This window comes from Lissotriton helveticus, chromosome 5_1 (assembly GCF_964261635.1).
Source record: "Lissotriton helveticus chromosome 5_1, aLisHel1.1, whole genome shotgun sequence".
NCBI classification, from domain to species: Eukaryota; Metazoa; Chordata; class Amphibia; order Caudata; family Salamandridae; genus Lissotriton; species Lissotriton helveticus.
In genome coordinates, this window is record NC_136065.1 from 1174520788 (window position 1) to 1174539428 (window position 18641).

Below are 18641 nucleotides of genomic sequence, written 5' to 3' on the forward strand. Positions count from 1 at the left end.
CCTGTGTCTGCAAGGTAGTGGCAAGAATCCCAGAGCTCAGCTAGGGAAAAGCATCTGCACTGAAACATATGTTTTTGCATCTCAGACTTCCCCTCCGTTCTTAGCAGCTAAGGGTACCTATTTCATCTGCCATGATAGAGCCTATACATGGTTGCCCCCTGACTTTTCGGGCACATGTTTTGTTTCGTTCCTGCTGCCTCCCACCTACACAGCGGCGGCAGATTACCACAAGACAAGGATAGTTAGAGGTGTCTTCAGCGAAGAAGACACTGCAGGACAAGAATTTGGGGACTTCGGAAAGGGTTTTCTGCCGTTCTGGGGACCCATGGTTAACAGCAGGAACATAAGGCAATTGACAAGGGTGGTTGAGTCCACCGTAATTGAAACTGCTGGTGCCCTTAGTAACTTGACTGCTGAGCTCCAGTCGGATCGTCTTATGACCCTTCAGAACAGGGTCGCATTAGATGTCATACTTGCAGACCAAGGTGGGGTATGTAGATTGATCCAATCGAGTTGCTGTGTTTTCATTCCAGATAACGCTCCAACAGTGTACCAGGCCATCTCTAAACTGCATAAGATTTCCGAATCTATTCATGTGGATAAAGGAGATTGGTCTTTGATGGGATGGTCCTAGGAACTGATATCCGGCTGGGGATGGAAAATTCTGATGGTCATTGGGATTGTCTTAGCCATTCTTTTCCTGTTCTGTCTGTGCGTGCAGTGTGCTCCTGCAATATGTGGCCTCTGTGCTACATCATGTGTAAGGAAACCTGTATCAAGAGACGAGCTAAGTACTAGAATGATATTACAGCAACATCTCAATGACTTTAGGAATATAGACCTGGACTCAGATTAGCATGAGATTAGGTTAAATTGCCTATGTAAGGGCAAAAGGAGGGTTTGTAGTTCTGAAAATTCTGGACTCGTGAATAAAACTTCGTCGTAGCATGACGATTTTTATATCAAAAGACCGAAAATGGCTAGTACACTATGTATAAGCATTTTCGTCATATTCGAGTGACGATTTCACCTCGAAATAGTCATTTTCGTCTTGAACCCTTGGCTTCCATTTTGTGTACGGCAGCCATTTTGTGGGTTGCCCTGATATAGGCTTATAATACAGCTAAATTCGATATCAAAGGACACGTACACCTTGATTGACTTTTCTCTGACCTGGGCAAGCTGAAACTTTTGCCTCAGGCCGAACCTGTTTGGTCAGTTCCTCTCCCAGTGGCCGAACAAGATAGCATCAAGGCACAACAGGCCATAAACCCTTTTCATCGCACACACACCCCTCCGAATCTTGCTCACACCTGTCCCTGCTCTTTTCTCTCTCACTTGCTTTAGGATGGGGAGGTGCCCGTTTTTATTGGGGGTCCACCGGTATCTGATGGAAATGCTGGGCCTTGCCGGGTAATTTGTTGTGGGCTGGACAAACTAAAATGTGGGCTTGTCATCATGACTCTGCTTTTTCTTTGTAATGGGAACATGTGAATGGTATACTAAAATTCGAAGAATGTTTGCGTAAAGCACAATATTTTGTATAAAAGAGAAGCCTGGCTTTGTAAGATTGAGCAGTCTCCTGAGAATATACATCCCGTGTTGTTGTACTTCTAGGACCTGTTACTTGGTTGCAGCCAATAAAATCGATCCTTGACTTCACCTAGAAGACTGAGTTTCTGTGGTCTAAATCAGGAAAGTACTTGAGGTCTTTGGGTGTGTACCCTGACACCACTGGGTTACCGGTTCGGTACCGGTTCTGAAAAACCCAGTACCTCATAGGCAGGAACCTTGGGCAGATCAAGTCAGGTTGCATTAGATGTCAGGCAAAAAGTGTGGGGTGACCATGCAAAAAGGGGTGCTTTCCTACACCTCTGCATTACAATTTGCTGCTCTCTGGCTTAGAAACAGCCTCCTGAAGAATTAAGAGCTCATTCCACCAGTGCTAAGGCCTGCGACCACAGCATTGCCACTTTGTGTTCCAATCTGTGACATTTGTCAGGCAGCTACGAAGGCATCGCTGCACACATTTACTAAGCACTGCTGCCTGGACTGTCAAGTCCACAAGGACAGCCTTTTTGTCCACTCTGTCCTTCAATATTTCCTTTTCTAACCTTGTTCCACAGTCCCTCCTCTGGAGATGTTATTGCTTGGGTATCTATTCTAAAGTAAGGAATCTGCGGCTAGATGTCTCTATCAGATGGACAGTTTACTTAGTTTAGGTAATGCCTCATCTGGTAGAGATATAATCTAGGTGCAGAGTCCTTACCGACCCACCCATCCTCACCACACTGCGGACAGGTTTTGAGGGTTAGGGCTGATCCCTTTCAGGGCCCTAGTTGTTTTACACAAACCGTTATTTATCTTCATGTCTCCGCCCTCCTGGTGTGGAAAGTCGTGAAAAGTAACTGAAAGAACTTCTAACCTTAAAGATGCCCTCATCCATACACGCCCAAAGAAAAACACCACTGACAACCAAAGTACATTGTGGAGACTCCCCCCAGTGGTTGGTCATTTTCCTTGTGGCGGTTGTGCGGTATGTCCACAGACATTACAAGTTAAGTAGGTGAGAATTACAGACACCTTTCTGTGGCAGCTTCACAAGCACACAAATTGCAATAGCATCAAATGCATCTACATGATCACTTGCCCCTGTGGGAAAAACTACATAGGGATGACGATGAGACAAATCAAAGTAAGGATTATGGAGCACAAGAGCAACATTAGGTGCTTGAAAACACACACCAAACTATACGAGCATTATTCCCAGAATAACCATCCTGCAGACAGCCTCAAATGGTTGGTCCTGGAATCCCACCCAGCCATTTTCAAACAAGCACTGTTCAAGATTGAGCAGAGATGGGTCCATCGGCTCCAATTGGACTCACTGGGGCTAAACGATTCTGTCCCGTGGGCATCCTTGGGCAGTTAGAATTACTGTCTCGTAAATTAATCAACTGTGTGCCTTTCATCACACATTTTCCTATTTAACAACTAGTGGGATTACACTCGTACTGTACCCCAAAAAAAAAACGCTGTCCCCCTGTATATTCCACTACCAAAAAACACAGGGTGACTCTCTACCTGCCGGGGAGGTCTATGTATGAATCCCTTCACTTAGTGGGTTCTCATCAGATGCCTTGCCCATGCAATGCGCTAAACTCTTCCACTTCCTCCCTTCCAAGATGGCCGCCACTTTCACCTCACAGCCCTATGCTTCGGGCCACAGTAGCTACTGCACATGCGCGGCTGTGGAGGGGGACGTCACTCTAGCGGCGTAGTTGACTGGGCGGGTTGAGGCTGGTTACATAAATAATGGCGCGCCCCAGTGCTCCATTACCAGCTGCTGTGCGCCTTCATTGAGACGCTGTCCGGGGGGTAGGTGCATCGGCTTGGACCGCGTGCCGCCGTAGGTGAGGCTTTTAATATTAATTTTAATTTTAATTCTAAATCTGCTCCAACCAGCGTTTTGACACCCCGTCACCAGCGAGTGGGGCGGCAAGAACTCTCGACTACTCTTGAGCTTTGGGTTCCAGGTAACCAATTGTTGCCTGGCCGCGATGCCGTCTGTGGGGCTGGTGGGCTGCCGGGGTGTTCGTGTGATGCCGGGCTTCCTTGCTCCGCCGCGGTGCTGTTCTCTGCTGTCCTCCGGCGGGGACGCGACGCGGTTGTTGCGGGCGCCTGGTAACGTTGGTTGCGCCCTAGGCTTTTCACCGGTGACCAGTCCGTATTGAGCCACGGAGCAGTGGTCCTGCCAGGACACTCCGAAACTCAGGATGCGAGGTGTCTGTCCTCCTCCTTGTGTTTGCCCTGGGTGGGGTCCTCCCCACTCCCACCCTTATCCCTGCTGTGATAATGTTATCACAGTTTATCATGCTTAAATTTCCCCTATTAGGTACCATACCTTTACCAACCGGTCCTTCGGAAGCAGACTGCGAAGTACCTCAGGGAATCTTTTGGGGTGAGCATGATTAACTCAGTCTTCTTCCATTTACCAGCAGTGTTGACTTCTTCAAATATCACTGTTATATGTTATTGCACAAACCAGCTGGTTGTGTGATACAATCACCAGCTCACTATGGAGAAGTGTGGCTCAATGGTTAGAGCAGGCAGACCTTGATGCAGAGCTCTGACCAGGGTTCGATTCCCGCCTTGGCGGGTCTCCGGCTCATTAATTCCCCTGACTGGATATTCTCGCCTCAGTGCCTGTTCTGATCATGGGTCCCACGCTGCAACTCTGGGCAATAGCTTGCTTAGTCTCCACAACGGCCCCAAAAGCGCTGGGATGCCTGGCTGCACCTGGGGGGTGCCCAGGAGTGGACATTTCCCAGGAAAGCCAGGAAGGGTTCCTAAGCGGTATACGGACAGCGCCGGGACACCTCCGGTGGAGGTAGCTGTGCGCTTTACAAATTCCGACATTTACATTTTTTTTTTACTATGCTATATGCTTGGTTTTTAATCCTTCACTTTGGTTTGTTTATATGTGTGTGTGTGTGTGTATGGACTGAACTTGTGCAAATCCTTCATATAGGAATATTGCACTCTAGCTGCCATCTGTGAACTGTGTTTATTCCGTGTCCAAAACCATTTGTATACTTTGTTTCTGACTCTCTGGACACAGCACGTTATTCAAAATGAATTTTGATAATATCACGAGCTCTACAGATGCAAAAGCAGACACTTTTGCTTTCACCGCAGATGATGCAACGAAAATGTACGGACTGATCAGAGAAGAGACTGCGCCTTTCTCCAACAAAAAAAGCAAGGAAAGCAACATTAAACAACTGTTGTACCTACTCAAAAAAGAAACCAATCAAAGATTACATGCTTCCACCCTTGTGAGGTACCACCGGGCCCAACGTATCCCCAGGGGCTTGCGAGTCCTACTGAAACCTTTACTGTGCAAGAACAATACTCGATTTGTTGCGAGGTGGTACGCAATCCTCAACAAATGTTCATTGGATCTGATCCTACTGATTGTAGAGGAACTCTCCAAAACATTAGAGGAACTCCATGATGAAATAAACAACACCAAAAAGGATCTGTCTGAGATGATGGAAACCACTGACTACAATAAAATGTTAGAGGATTTAAACATTCAGTTGGATAAATATACTCAGGAGATTCAAGAGAGAAAGATACGAAAATATAAAAGGGACACGATCGACTACAAACTCGGGGAAGTATACACTTGGGCAGAAGTGTATGCCCGCCGACGACAACCAAAAGCTTATAACCCTTATTCTGCTACTGAAACTTCGTCATCTGAGAGTGATGTACCATCTAACAAAAATGTGTCAAAACCCACCACTTCAAAGGAAAATATTACCACACCTGAATCTGCGGTTCCTTTTTTAGAAGGGGGCCGAGAGGAACAGGAAGAACCCGGAGGGGAAAGAACAGCAGGAAAAACAAAAGAACCAGAGAAAAAGAAAGACAGGAAAAGACACCTTGTAATCAACATTTCTTCATATCCTTTGACTGAACTAGAGACCAAAATATTACAAAAGGGTCAATCATTTGTACCCACCACTAACTCCAACACTTTGGAATTAGAAGTGAGTTTCTTCAAATTGATGAGGAACATCAGACTCCGCCATTACTTCGAAAACGTGATCACCGTAGTGTGATGTATTCCTATAGGTCCTGTATCGATCCCCCTATTCCTGACCCTATTCTGGTTAACGAGTTAACTAGCAGCCATCCCATGATGCAGAAACCGTTATCTGATTACGCCAGACCACGGCACAGGAGCGCGTTATCTGATTAGGTCATAACGCTTGCCATCTAATTAGGCAAGCAATATTCCTCCAGCCCCTGATAAGGCATACAGAGTTCTCAAAACAAATCAAACCTATGACAACCTGGGAAAAACCCTGCGGCCATTGTTTTGATTTCACCGAGAACTTCAGTAAAAGAATGCGCTAACGACCAGCTCGTATGACATCCTTATTGACGTATCTATGTCCATCCTTACGTCAATCTCGGCACCTTACAGGTATAAATATTACCGATATTGCCTTAAGCAAACACACGCGGTGGTGACGAGATCGGAGCAGCGAGACTTCCCGAAGCCCAGCAGAGAGCGAAGCCCACTAGCTGCCCCGCCTTCCTGACACGCTGAGAACGAGACGCTGCTTTCTCCTGCCGAGAAATCCAGCTCCGGCGCATCCGAGCAGCCCTTGCAGGCAGCCTGGAATATCGAGACCAAAGATGAGAGATACCATCCCTCAATCATCCTAGATTCAAGGTACGGAACTGAATAACCCCTTGCAGAGAATTCTTGAGTCAGTCACTTGGCAAAACAAACTTAACTTAAAACTGTTACTTTCTATCCCCGCCCACGTATTAGGCTTAGGTCAGGTACACTGGGGTAGGCGTAGTTAGAAGCACCAGTTGAGTACGATTAGTCAAATGCTTATATGTATATATCTATTTTATCCATTTTAAACCACCATATGGCTTAGAAACCATATAAATGTTTTTACAGTATTCTTTTATACTTCTGCTTTTATTGTATGCACTTTACTTAACCATAAGTATTGCAATAATATCGATTCATTTCTCTTGTACGAGAAGAGAGACTGATCAATAAATAACATCTTTTATTGAACACGCCCGTCTCTTCCTTTTCTCTACAATCTGGTGAAACTAAGAATGCACGTACTGACTGAGTAAAATAAGTTGTCTTTTGTTTTCACACGACTCTAGAGATACACTCTTGATTAGGGGAGAGCAAAGTTGTCATGTTCTATGGTTGTCAGAAACTAAATCCCTTCTTGTCTATCCAGGGAGGTTCAACTCCTCCTTGTCTATTCGAGAAAGTTTCTAGTGAACTCTGAGCTAGCTGGCAAACCCAAAACTTTAAGTCTAATATCGACAGTAGAAGACCTAGTTAACGTCTGGTCTAGGTCTATACTATTGGAGGTATTATTCCAATGCGCAGAGCCTATTGGGATAATAGGAACTACACTACAGTAGAGTCTCAACCCGACAAGATCTTAATGGACCTACGCCCACGCAGCACTTTTATGGCTCCCACCAGTCATAAGATCATCGATACTTTTAAGAACCTGGTGAAACAAGATCTCATGACATTGCGTTTTCAAACCAAATTGAAACACAGTAACCTGACCATTAAGGAAAGATGCTTATTAAAGAAGATGGCCGACAATACAGATATCATCTCTCAAAATGCTGATAAGGGTGGCGCCTTAGTCATAATGGACAAGGATTTCTATCACCAACAAGTTGAATTACACGTCACTGACACCACCACCTATGCACCCTTGGATAAGAATCCCACTGAGGAATTCAAACAAACACTAGAGAACATTCTATCTAAAGCTTTGGAAGACAATGTTATCACTGAGAAAACCAAGCGATTTTTGACTCAGGACTACCCCAAGACTCCTTCACTGTACATGCTTCCCAAAGTCCACAAGGACCTCAAGAAACCTCCTTTCAGACCTATAGTCTCCACAAGAGGGGAGCATACACGAGCCACTGGGTAAACTTTTGGACAGACACCTTCAACCCTTGGTGGTGAGAACACAAACATATATACGCGACACTACTCAATTCTTGAACAGATTGGAAAACATTCAGTTATCACCCCATGATGAATATTGGCTTTGTACAATAGACGTCAAGGCGCTATATACATCAATCCCACACGATTTAGGCATTGAGGCCATTGAAAATGCTATCCTCAATTCTGACATCAATTCGACACTTCAACCTTTCCTGATGGAATTGCTGGGATTTACCCTTTATCAAAGTTATTTCATGTGGCAAGACACATGTTATCTGCAACTCAACGGGACCTCAATGGGTAATTGTGCTGCCCCTGTCTATGCCAATTTATTCATGCATTACTTTGAACAGAACAACATCCTCAACTTACCAGATTGGGCTCAATCTGGAAAACTGTACATAAGATACATTGATGACATTTTTCTTGTGTGGTCAGGTACGGAAAACAATCTGAAGAAATTTTTGGAAGACTTGAACAAGATCAATGATCGTATTCAATTTACATGGATCTATGATCGTAACACAATCAATTATCTTGATGTACAAGTTACCCTACAGGATCTGGAATTTCGAACAACGATATATCGAAAGGAGACAGACCGCAACAGCATGCTGCATTTTACCAGTTTTCACAGACGGAACTTAAGGAACAATTTACCCTTGTCTCAACTCATGAGAATTAAACGCAGTCTCAGATGACACTGATTGTAAGATCCAAACAGACATCATGTGCCAAAGATTCAGAGAGAGAGGGTATCCGGATGACATTGTGAATACAGCAAAACTTAAGTGTGAATCCATGAGAAGAGAAGATTTACTCAGACCTAAGCTTACAGAACAACTAAGGCGCTTAACAGTTGTTTCCAAATACACAGTATTGAGCAACAAATATCGTAACATGATATTGAAACACTGGTCGTTACTAAGTAAGGAGCCTGACTTTAGAGGAATATTTGAACAAAAACCGATCTTTGCTCACACACGTGGTACCAATATCAAAGAATTGTTGTCACACTCCAGAATCACCAGTTCCACAGTTGTGTACAAAGGACTCCAACCATGTTACAATTGCAGCAACTGTAACAATGTCATGAAGGGTAACATTTTGTATCATCCAATGAAAGGTCACAAAATTAAACTGAAGGTCAATGCCACATGCAACACGTCCAACGTGATTTACCTTTTAAAATGCCCATGTGGCCTGTGTTATGTGGGCCACACAGAAAGAAAAATCAGGGTCAGAATCTTGGAACACAAGAGCAACATAAGAACTGCCAACACTAAATCCACTGTGGCATTACATTTTTCGGAACATAGACACAACGTGGCACAATTACAATTTACGATTTTGGAGAATGTGGTCAATCAGGATGGCATGAACCCAAAACATGAATTACTCCAGCGAGAGAACTTTTGGATACGGTATCTGAGCACGATGCAACCCACAGGGTTGAATGATCGTATGGAATTTCAATGTTATCTGTAACTGTTCAATTATGTGGTCTTCATCTTTTCATCTGTCCACATTTAGTTACTTATTCATATCTTGTCGTTGTTTATTAATCTTTATTAATTTTCATTTTATATACCATTAGGGCACTTGTATGTCGACACCCTCATCTTTGTATTACTTTTTGTTTATCATGTTGCACTTTGTTTTTCTTTTCGTTCACTTTTACTGCTCTTTAATGGCCCCCACACACTGGCACGTCTTTGATTTTGTTTTTACTTTTTCCTACGGTTTTTGGTCCGTCATTGATTTCCACTATAGAACGCACTTCCGTGCTTCTGTATATACACAAGCACGATTTCTCGGCGTTGTTTGAGAACCGCTTTCCATAGCGTCCCTTCGATATATTTTCCTGTAAGTACTGAGAGTGATGCTTTTATCAGTTGCACGAATCTCAGGATATGTATGCGATGATTCCGGATCACCTTTCTAGATGGCACTTATGAGCTTAGATTTTTTGATTTGCATGCTGTGGTTGCTGATTATCTATTTGTTTGGCACACGCGAACACTGATGATCTCTCTCCGAGACATCGGTTAATCTTGTACTGCACCCCAGGTAAACTTCACACGATATCTATATTGGTCTATTTTTCTCTTCTTTTAAACATCGTTTTCACAACATTAATTTTGTGAGCACATGATTGATAACAATAACCTCGAGATTTACACGGTCAAGCATGAGCATGGAGTGACATGATTTCTCACTATAGATTACTAATTGATATGCACAGCAGATATCATCACTGATATCAGTCCGTTTTGATGTTATAGATTGATCCCCTGATGAAGGGCTGGACAAGCCCGAAATGCATAGGGATATGGAAACTATGAACCTGGGATATATGATTTGAATTATGAAGAGCATTTTATGATGAAAAACAAACAGTTGTAATGAAGAAATGATTTAAGACAATTACAAACTGACTTGGATTTAACTTGACTTTCGTTTCAGTTTTTTTAACTTTATTATACCTCTGGTAGCAATCACGCGGTGCACTGGGGGACAGCTCCCACTTGGGAGTCTGCAATATTACTTTGATCCCAACACTGATTGGTACAGACAGTGAAACCCTAGTTTGCACGCGACAAACTTTCAGCTACCCAACGTCTGGTGTACGTTCACGGTGCATGTCCAAAACCATTTTTATTCCATTTTTTACAGGTCACAATACTCCAGCAGGACCAATCGGCCTGCGCTTCGGTATTACCGACCATAAAAGGTTGTATACCAGATTGCAAGTCTCTATTTATCACTATTCTACATTTTCACTGTGTGGTACTATATACTGAGGTCCTGAAGAATTGCCATCATGGCAAGAAACATGTCGACCAAACAAGAGGGTAGTAGTTAACGTGCTAGGATAGCTCCAGGGCATTTAGCTCCCCTCCCACCCTTTTTAAACAAGGAAGTCTACCACAGGAATAAAGTAGGTTGTGGACTGACCTACCTTTTTTAACTTCAACTTTTTCACGTCACGACCACACTCCCCCGCCCTCTCACACGCATGCACCATATGGCCGGAACAAAAGATCTCCGATAAAGAGCCCCGGTTTTGGGAGCCCATCAGACATTGCAGCGCCAGTCTGACGAGGAGCAGAACCCATATGATGAAGCATGACACCTAGCTTGCTGGGTGTGTGAGGGTTTTAGTTCCAACAAGGGGATTCCCCCCTCTCTCTAGCACACACACCTCTACTCCTTCACTCTTCCCGGGGAACTTTGTACCCTCTTTGTGTTACACAGGGATGTGTGCCATGTTGACTATTCAATTTTCTTTGCACCAAAACATGCAGCCTGCAATGGCAATGTGTTGGTGTCAAGGTACAGGGCTTTTAAGGGTAACACAGTAGGTGCTGCAGCCCTTAGAGTCCTTCACTGGTCACTGTGCCCTTGGTACCCATGGCACCTTTTACAAGGGGCTTATCTGTGGCCAGAGATGGGCCAATTGTGGGTAAAAAGGCACAGTCTTGGGAAAGAACACAGGTCCTGGGAATCTGATAGGCAGGAACCCTGGGCAGATCAAGTCAGGTTGCATTGGATGTCAGGCAAAAAGTGTGGGGTGACCATGCAAAAAGGGGTGTTTTCCTACACCTCTGCATTACAATTTGCTGCTCTCTGGCTTAGAAACAGCCTCCTGAAGAATTAAGAGCTCATTCCACCAGTGCTAAGGCCTGCGACCACAGCATTGCCACTTTGTGTTCCAATCTTTGACATTTGTCAGGCAGCTACGAAGGCATCGCTGCACACATTTACTAAGCACTGCTGCCTGGACTGTCAAGTCCACAAGGACAGCCTTTTTGTCCACTCTGTCCTTCAATATTTCCTTTTCTAAACTTGTTCCACAGTCCCTCCTCTGGAGATGTTATTGCTTGGGTATCTATTCTAAAGTAAGGAATCTGCGGCTAGATGTCTCTATCAGATGGACAGTTTACTTAGTTTAGGTAATGCCTCATCTGGTAGAGATATAATCTAGCTGCAGAGTCCTTACCGACCCACCCATCCTCACCACACTGCGGACAGGTTTTAAGGGTTAGGGCTGATCCCTTTCAGGGCCCTAGTTGTTTTACACAAACCGTTATTTATCTTCATGTCTCCGCCCTCCTGGCGTGGAAAGTCGTGAAAAGTAACTGACAGCCCGTGGAGTTGGCGCACAGGCATCACCTTCTTTTCCGGTAGGCCCTTGGGCTGACCTGGTTCGCATACTCCAAGGTGGTCGTGAACTGGCACTGTTTTCAATTCGGTCAGCCATAGACACCACTGACTCTGTCGGTCGGGCTATGGCCAGGTCAGTTGCTCTGCGTCGCCATGCTTGGCTGCGTGATGGCAGTTTCCCTGAAAATGTTCAGGAGCGTCTTCGAGATTTGCCCTTTTATGGGGCTCACCTTTTTGACAGTCATGCAGACACGGCGGTCCAGCGTCTCATGTCTGTTTTTCTGTGAGTCAAGTTGTTTCTCATCCTTTGTTGCGGACTTCTGATCTCGTTTGCATTGGTTGCAGCATTGTTGCCGCTTTTCTCTGGTGCCTGTCTCTGGGGTCATTATTTTATTTCACAGACGGTCTGTACAGCTATTCAGCTGTTTCTGCCCTTAATTTCGACTCCTGTCTTAGAGCTATTCTCGAGGTATCCCCTTGCTTTTATTGAGATGGGACAAACCCTAAGTTGGGTATTCGTTGGTTATTGTATAGCCATTCTACCTGCCACAGGAAGTGTTCTTCCTGGGTTGCGGGTGTACCTGGATGGTCCTTCCGGAGCATCCAGGCAAGGTCCTCTTAGGATGGTTCTCTTCTTGCCCTCTGGGGAATCTTCATATATTGTCTGCTGTAGGCGTCTCGCGTTATGGCTGCCTACTGTTGTGGGATTTCTCCTCTGGTAAGACCCACAAGCGTTACGTAGCTCTCTTTGGAGCTTACATATTTGTCTTTACGCTTGGTCCGTAGTTCTCTCCTGCCTCTGTGGATGGAGATTTCTCCAGACTATTGTTTGTTTACAGAAAAACATTAGATATTAGAAGGTCAGTCAATAAAGCGTGCGTAAACTATCTATAATGAAGTGTTTCATTGGGGAGCAGTCACATATTGTTTGTTTACCCCACAACTGGCGCACCCCGGTGTGTTCACATCTTCATTTTCTTGCCTTTGGCCCTTCTATCTATGTTGGATGTCTTAGCCGTAAGCCAGTGTTTCTTCTGAGCTTATTGTTCTGTTCCACTTCCGGAACAGTTTTTATTCTGATTTCAGTACTGGCACTGTATATGGGTACATATACGTTCACAGGTACTGGTGCCTGCTGCTCCGAACTGCGCCACAGTGTTGGCTGCATCTTCTTTAACATCTGGTGGTAGGAAGTGCTTCTGTCTGTGGTCTTCCCTCAAGGCTCAGATCATCCCTGGGTTTTTCCGTGTTGGCAGTTGGTTCTACGCCATTCGCGTTGCTCTGCACATTGTCTTGTGCCCCCCTTTTTTTTCCTACGCACTTCCCTGGCAAGGACTCCAGTTCCTCTGCTCCTTCCAAGCAGGGGCTCAGGTCCCTCTGCTCATGGCCTCTGCCGCTTTTATCCTTTGCAGTTTCCTTGTTCAAGAATTCTCATAGTCATTTATACAGTTTCTGTGTATGGATATATGTATATATACATATTTCTGACTGCATATGTTTTTGATTTACTATGTTTTGATGCATGTTATGTCCTGCTATGGTTCATATTGGTGCCATTGGAACCTATTGTGCAGGCTTCGGTATTTGTCTTGGGCATGCTCTTTGAGTATCCATGGTCTAAAAAAAAAAAAAAACATATGTATACATGTAATGTCTCATACAATCTATACACACTGCGAGAAGGCACACATTCTCTGTTTCTTCCATGTTGCAGTATCTTGGGTTTTTCGCTCTCTTTCTTATGAGAGAGAGCCTTATATGTCTGCCCGGTTTCTGCCGATATCCTTGGTTCTGTCGAGGCTGTTTCATGAGCTTTTGCATATGTGGGGATAGCTCCCACGGTTCACACTGTCTGCTTATGTGTATCCATATCATCCACATACATGTCTCTCCTTGTAGTCATTATTTGTATATTTCAACAGGGGTGCATCTATCTCTACTCCTGGCATTTACTGTGTTGCATACTCAGTTGTACATTCTGACTCTGTTATGCTGTTTTGTCCTTCTCTGGGATTTTCTTTTTTTTGCAGATCCATGGGATCATGCGCACAGTTTACCTTTTAATTCTCATTAGAGAGGCTTATGGATTTTCTTCATTTGTACCTTGACCATTCTGGTTTCTGTGATTTCCCCTTGTCCTTTCCAGTATGAGGGACGTCTTGTAATGTCCTCTGACAGGCTATGTTACCATTGCCTTTCCTTGTTATTGCTCCTTTAAAGGGCTTCATGGGTCTAGTGTCAGCCACGTTTGCACTTGCTGTCCACACCTGTTTTAGTCAATCTTATTGGCAGATTAGTTTCCTTTCGGAACTTTGTGGGTTTCAGTTGCAGACCCTCCTCCAGTGGGATATAGGTTTGGTATCTATTCTAAGTTGAGGAATCTGCGGCTAGATGACTGTTTCAGATGAACAAGTTATTTACCTTTGGTAACGATGTATCTGCTAGAGACAGTCTAGCTGCAGATTCCTTACCGCCCACCCATCCTCCCCGCTCTGCGAGGTCCATTTCAGGTTGGGTTTTTACCACTGATTTGTCTACCAGGGGTCCCTGTCTTCATGCGTGTTAGTCTACTTCACATCCTTCCCAGGTAAGGATGTTTTACTATGTTTTACCTGTTGCTTCTTCACCCATTCTCTCAATTGGGTGGTGGGCTCATTTGTCCATCCACACTCTTGCACCCTGCTTCCTTTCCAGTGTGGAGAGTGGTTATGTCCTTCTCCCCCCCTCCCCCCCTCCCCCCTTTTTCTCCATTAGTTTTGGGTCTATTTGACTGTGCTGCAGTCAATTGGTCAATCTTAGTCCATATGGTTGCACATTATCTGTTGTTGCTGTAATGTCAATTGCCATAACAGTCATGTTGTTACAGTCTTGTTGTCCATTACTCTAACATTCATTTGGTTGCAGACTGCTTGTCGTTTACCATAAGATTAGTTTCCATTGCTGTTTTGACTCATAGGAGGGTATGGTTCTTCGCTTATGCAAGACTGTTTCTAGGAGCGAGCACACTGCTCTCTCCTTTCAGTCCCTTACAGTCTGAAGTGTTTTTCTCTATCATGCATTGTGATGTTTCTCATCATTTTTATTCTTGTCATTTTGTTTAAAAGATTTTTAATCTTTTTTGGCATACTGTTCCACACTCATAGTTTTAGCAGTGGCTCGGCGGTGTGATGCAGAAAAGTTTCACAGTAGAAAACGGACGTCAGCGCGCCGGGAGGGACATATATGGCTCCACTGATCTCATATCCATGAACGACCTCAGGGCTGAGCCATTCGATGCGGTCCTCCGGCACGCAGAGTTACTGCAGAAAAACCTCTGGATCCAGACTAGCGCCTGAAGGATATTCTAAGTTAAGGAATCGGCGACTAAACTGTGTCTCTACCAGATACATTGTTACCGAAGGTAAGTAACTTGTTCTACTGTACACAATGAATGCAGTTCATTTTTAGTAAACTTAAAAAAGACTGCTCATGAGTCTTTTGAGAAAAAGCCGGGAAACCATGTGTTCTTACTGATGGGTCTGCTTTTCAATAAGTTTCAAACCACAAATGCTCTAGAACTTGGATTAATAGGATGAGTCCGCTCATTTGAAAAGGTTTCTTGTCGGATGTCCACCACACAGATGATGCAGTGTAATTCAAAATCTTCCTGTGGCTAGTAAAGATCAATTACTCATCATTCTTACTCTTTTTATGTCTACTGTATTCTTGGTATGCAGTGAAAACAGAGCAAATTGCCTAAGAGTAGCAAGGGTGCATTGGGAAGACATTTTCACCAGCTTCAAAATATCATGTTGTGTACGTAAGTGGATTTATTTCTCAGGACATTCCATCAATATGGAGAAGAGAAGATATAGGACTACAGTGAGTGACTTACTAACATGTATGAAAAAATGGTTATTGTAACATCTCTTTTGATTTACAGATTTGTGCACTCTAAATAAAATGAACAAGATGTTGGCCGACCATTGCCAGACAGTATCAAACAGCATCGCTAATTTAGCAAAGGATGATGTTTGCTGTGCCTTTTTTTCAGGTGAGTATTTTTGTCTAGTCTTTAATAACCTTGACATTTAAATATGAAAATTCTCTTTGGATATTGCATTTGATCATTTGTATTGTAGTTGAAAATAACTTTGGTTCGAGAAGAGGTAGACTGGGGTTAGGGTTCGAATTGTATTTGCCTGCACTTCACCATACAAGTCAAATTATTACATAGTATGGACCCCCATCTTGCCCATAGATCTTTTTTGTCAATCATAAAAAATGAGGTCATGCTACCAGTTATTTGCTGATGTCTCATTCAGATCAAGGACAATCTCTCAATTACTTTGTCGTCTCCGTGTCTCTCACACAGCCTTGATTCTTTTCTGCTTTGTAAACATCATGACCCACTTTTTCGGTCGAGCCTGGCGGCAGCACGCATGCGCTTCTTGCTCTGCAAAACTGCTGTAGTAGAGTATGGTAGAAAAGTCGCCCCACTCTCCTCCCATATTTTTCGTTGGCTTGTGTCATTGTCTTTTGTAATTGCTGCCTTCGGATCCGTTAATAGGCTTATCTGAAAGAAATATGTTATAGATTCCTTACCTTAGAATTACCCCCAGGTGTCAGACTGGTTCCGGAAAGTTTTTTCGTCAGCAGTACCTCTGCCCATCGGAATGTGGCATCTGTCGGCTCCGCGTCCGTCGATGGCACGTGGTCGCCGGGATGACGTTTCGATAGCTACTTAGACGCCGCCCTCGCACGCTGACGTCAGTTCGTTCTTTTTCCGTGCCAGTCAGCGCACATCCGGGAAGAGCGGTACTTCCAGTCACTTTTTGACTGACTTTTTCTCGACTTTTGTCGACTTATGTTTAGAGTCTGCGACTCCTAGGTGCACAAGGGATGCCCGGCTTCAAGCCCTGCAGTTCCTGTCATCGGATGATGTCGGTGATGGATCCGCACCACGTGTGTCTTTTGCCTGGAGCGTGACCACAACCCCAAGTCGTGCTCTGACTGCTGGTCGATGGCGCCGAAGGCTTTGCGGGAGAAATCCCGAAAGCTGCTTCGCACCGGCAGTTGGCTCTGCGCCATTCGAGGTCCCAGGCAGGAGGTGCTGCGCCTCTGGCAGTGGCTGGAACGCCAGGGCGTGACCCTGGTGGCTCAACACCTGGCAGGTTCTCTGAACGCCAGGGCGGACGAGCTCAGCCGTCGTTGCATGATGGATCACGAATGGCGTCTGAACTCGGACGTGGCGCAAGGCCTCTTTCAGCGATGGGGAGAGCCTTGGTTAGATCTATTCGCCACCGAAGAGAACGCGCAATGTCATCAGTTCTGCGCGTTGGAATTTCCAAGGCGGCACTCGCTTAGAGCCGCGTTTCGTCGCGAGTGGAGTTGCGTTCTGTTGTACGCCTTTCCGCCTATACCACTTCTGCCCAGAGTGCTGAAGAAGATCAAGCGCGACCGGGCCCCAAGTCATCCTTGTGGCTCCGGACTGGGCACGAAGGTACTGGTATCCAGAGCTACTCAGTATGTCAGTCGATCCCCCGGTTCGTCTGCCTCTTCAGGAGGACCTTCTGTCGCAGCAGCAGGGGACGGCCCTCCACCCGAACCTGTCCAGTCCCCACCTTCATGCTTGGAGATTTAGCGCGACAGTTGAGGCCATTTGACTTGTCTCCTGGAGTCTGTAATGTCATTCTGGCAGCCAGGCGTCCCTCCACAAAGTCGGTATACGCCTGGAGGTGGAACAGATTTGTGGCATGGTGCACAGCAAAGGCTGTGGATCCTCTTGCTGACCCTCTCTCTGAGGTTCTTCTCTTCCTTCTTTCTCTTGCCCAGCAGGGCTCTGCTCTGGGCACTATCAAGGGCTACCTTTCTGCCCTTTCAGCCTTTCTCAGGCTGCCTGATCAACCTTCTTTGTTCAAGTCCCCTATTGTAAACAGATTTCTAAAGGGCATCACACACACACGTTCCCTCCTGTTCCGTTTGTGATGCCTCAGTGGGACTTGAACCTTGTTCTTACATTTCTGATGTGCGCTCCCTTTGAGCCACTTCACAACTGTCCTCTCCGCCTTCTAACTCTGAAGACTGCTTTCCTGGTTGCCATCACCTCTGCCAGGAGAGTGAGTGAGCTCCAGGCCCTTTCTTGTACTCCTTCTTTCCTTTCTGTCCATCCGGACAAGGTTGTGTTGCGTACTAAGCCATCTTTCCTGCCCAAGGTTGTCTCAGCCTTCCACATCGGGCAGTCCATCACCTTGCCAACCTTCTTTCCGCCTCCGCACCCCTCTAAAGAGGAAGAGCGGCTCCACCGTCTGGACCCAAAACGTGCGCTCTCATTCTACTTGGATCGCACACGCTAAATCCGGGTGGATGACCAACTCTTTGTTGGTTACGTGGGCGCTAAGAAGGGGAAAGCGGTGCACAAGAGGACCATCTCCCGGTGGATCATCTTTTGTATCCAGGCATGTTACTCCTTGGCTAAAAAGGAGCCCCCTGTTGGATTACGGGCTCATTCCACCCGAGCCACGGCGACTACAACTGCCCTGGGCCGGGGAGTGCCCTTACAAGACATCTGTCAGGCAGCTACGTGGGCATCACTGCACACGTTTGCAAGACACTACTGCCTGGACAGCCAAGTCCGGACGGATGGCTTCTTTGGCCGTTCTGTCCTCCAGGACTTTCTGGTGTGATTATTGGTTCGCAGACCCACCACCGGGGTTGGTATTGCTGGGGTATCTATTCTTAGGTAAGGAATCTATCACTAACGTGTCTCTTTCAGATGCACAAGTTACTACTTGTGTAACAATATATCTGTAAGAGACATTAGTTAGTGATAGATTCCTTACCGACCCACCCATCCTCTCCGTTCTGCGAACCGATATCTAGGGTTAGGGTTATCCCCTTTCAGGGCCCTAGTTTTAATGGCACCAGTGTTGGTTTTTAACATGGCTCAGCGCTTCTGGCG

General features: G+C 45.4%; 1 protein-coding gene across 2 annotated transcripts in view; it reads left to right on the plus strand.

The window, feature by feature from the left end:
• Positions 1 to 18641, plus strand: part of TDRD1 (tudor domain containing 1) — a 2637228-nt gene that overhangs the window by 1431817 nt on the left and 1186770 nt on the right. For both annotated transcript variants that reach the window (XM_078643866.1, XM_078643867.1), the window contains exon 17: positions 15624 to 15734. In XM_078643866.1, the coding sequence (XP_078499992.1) occupies positions 15624 to 15734 (111 nt within the window). The remainder of the gene's footprint in view (positions 1 to 15623; positions 15735 to 18641) is intronic.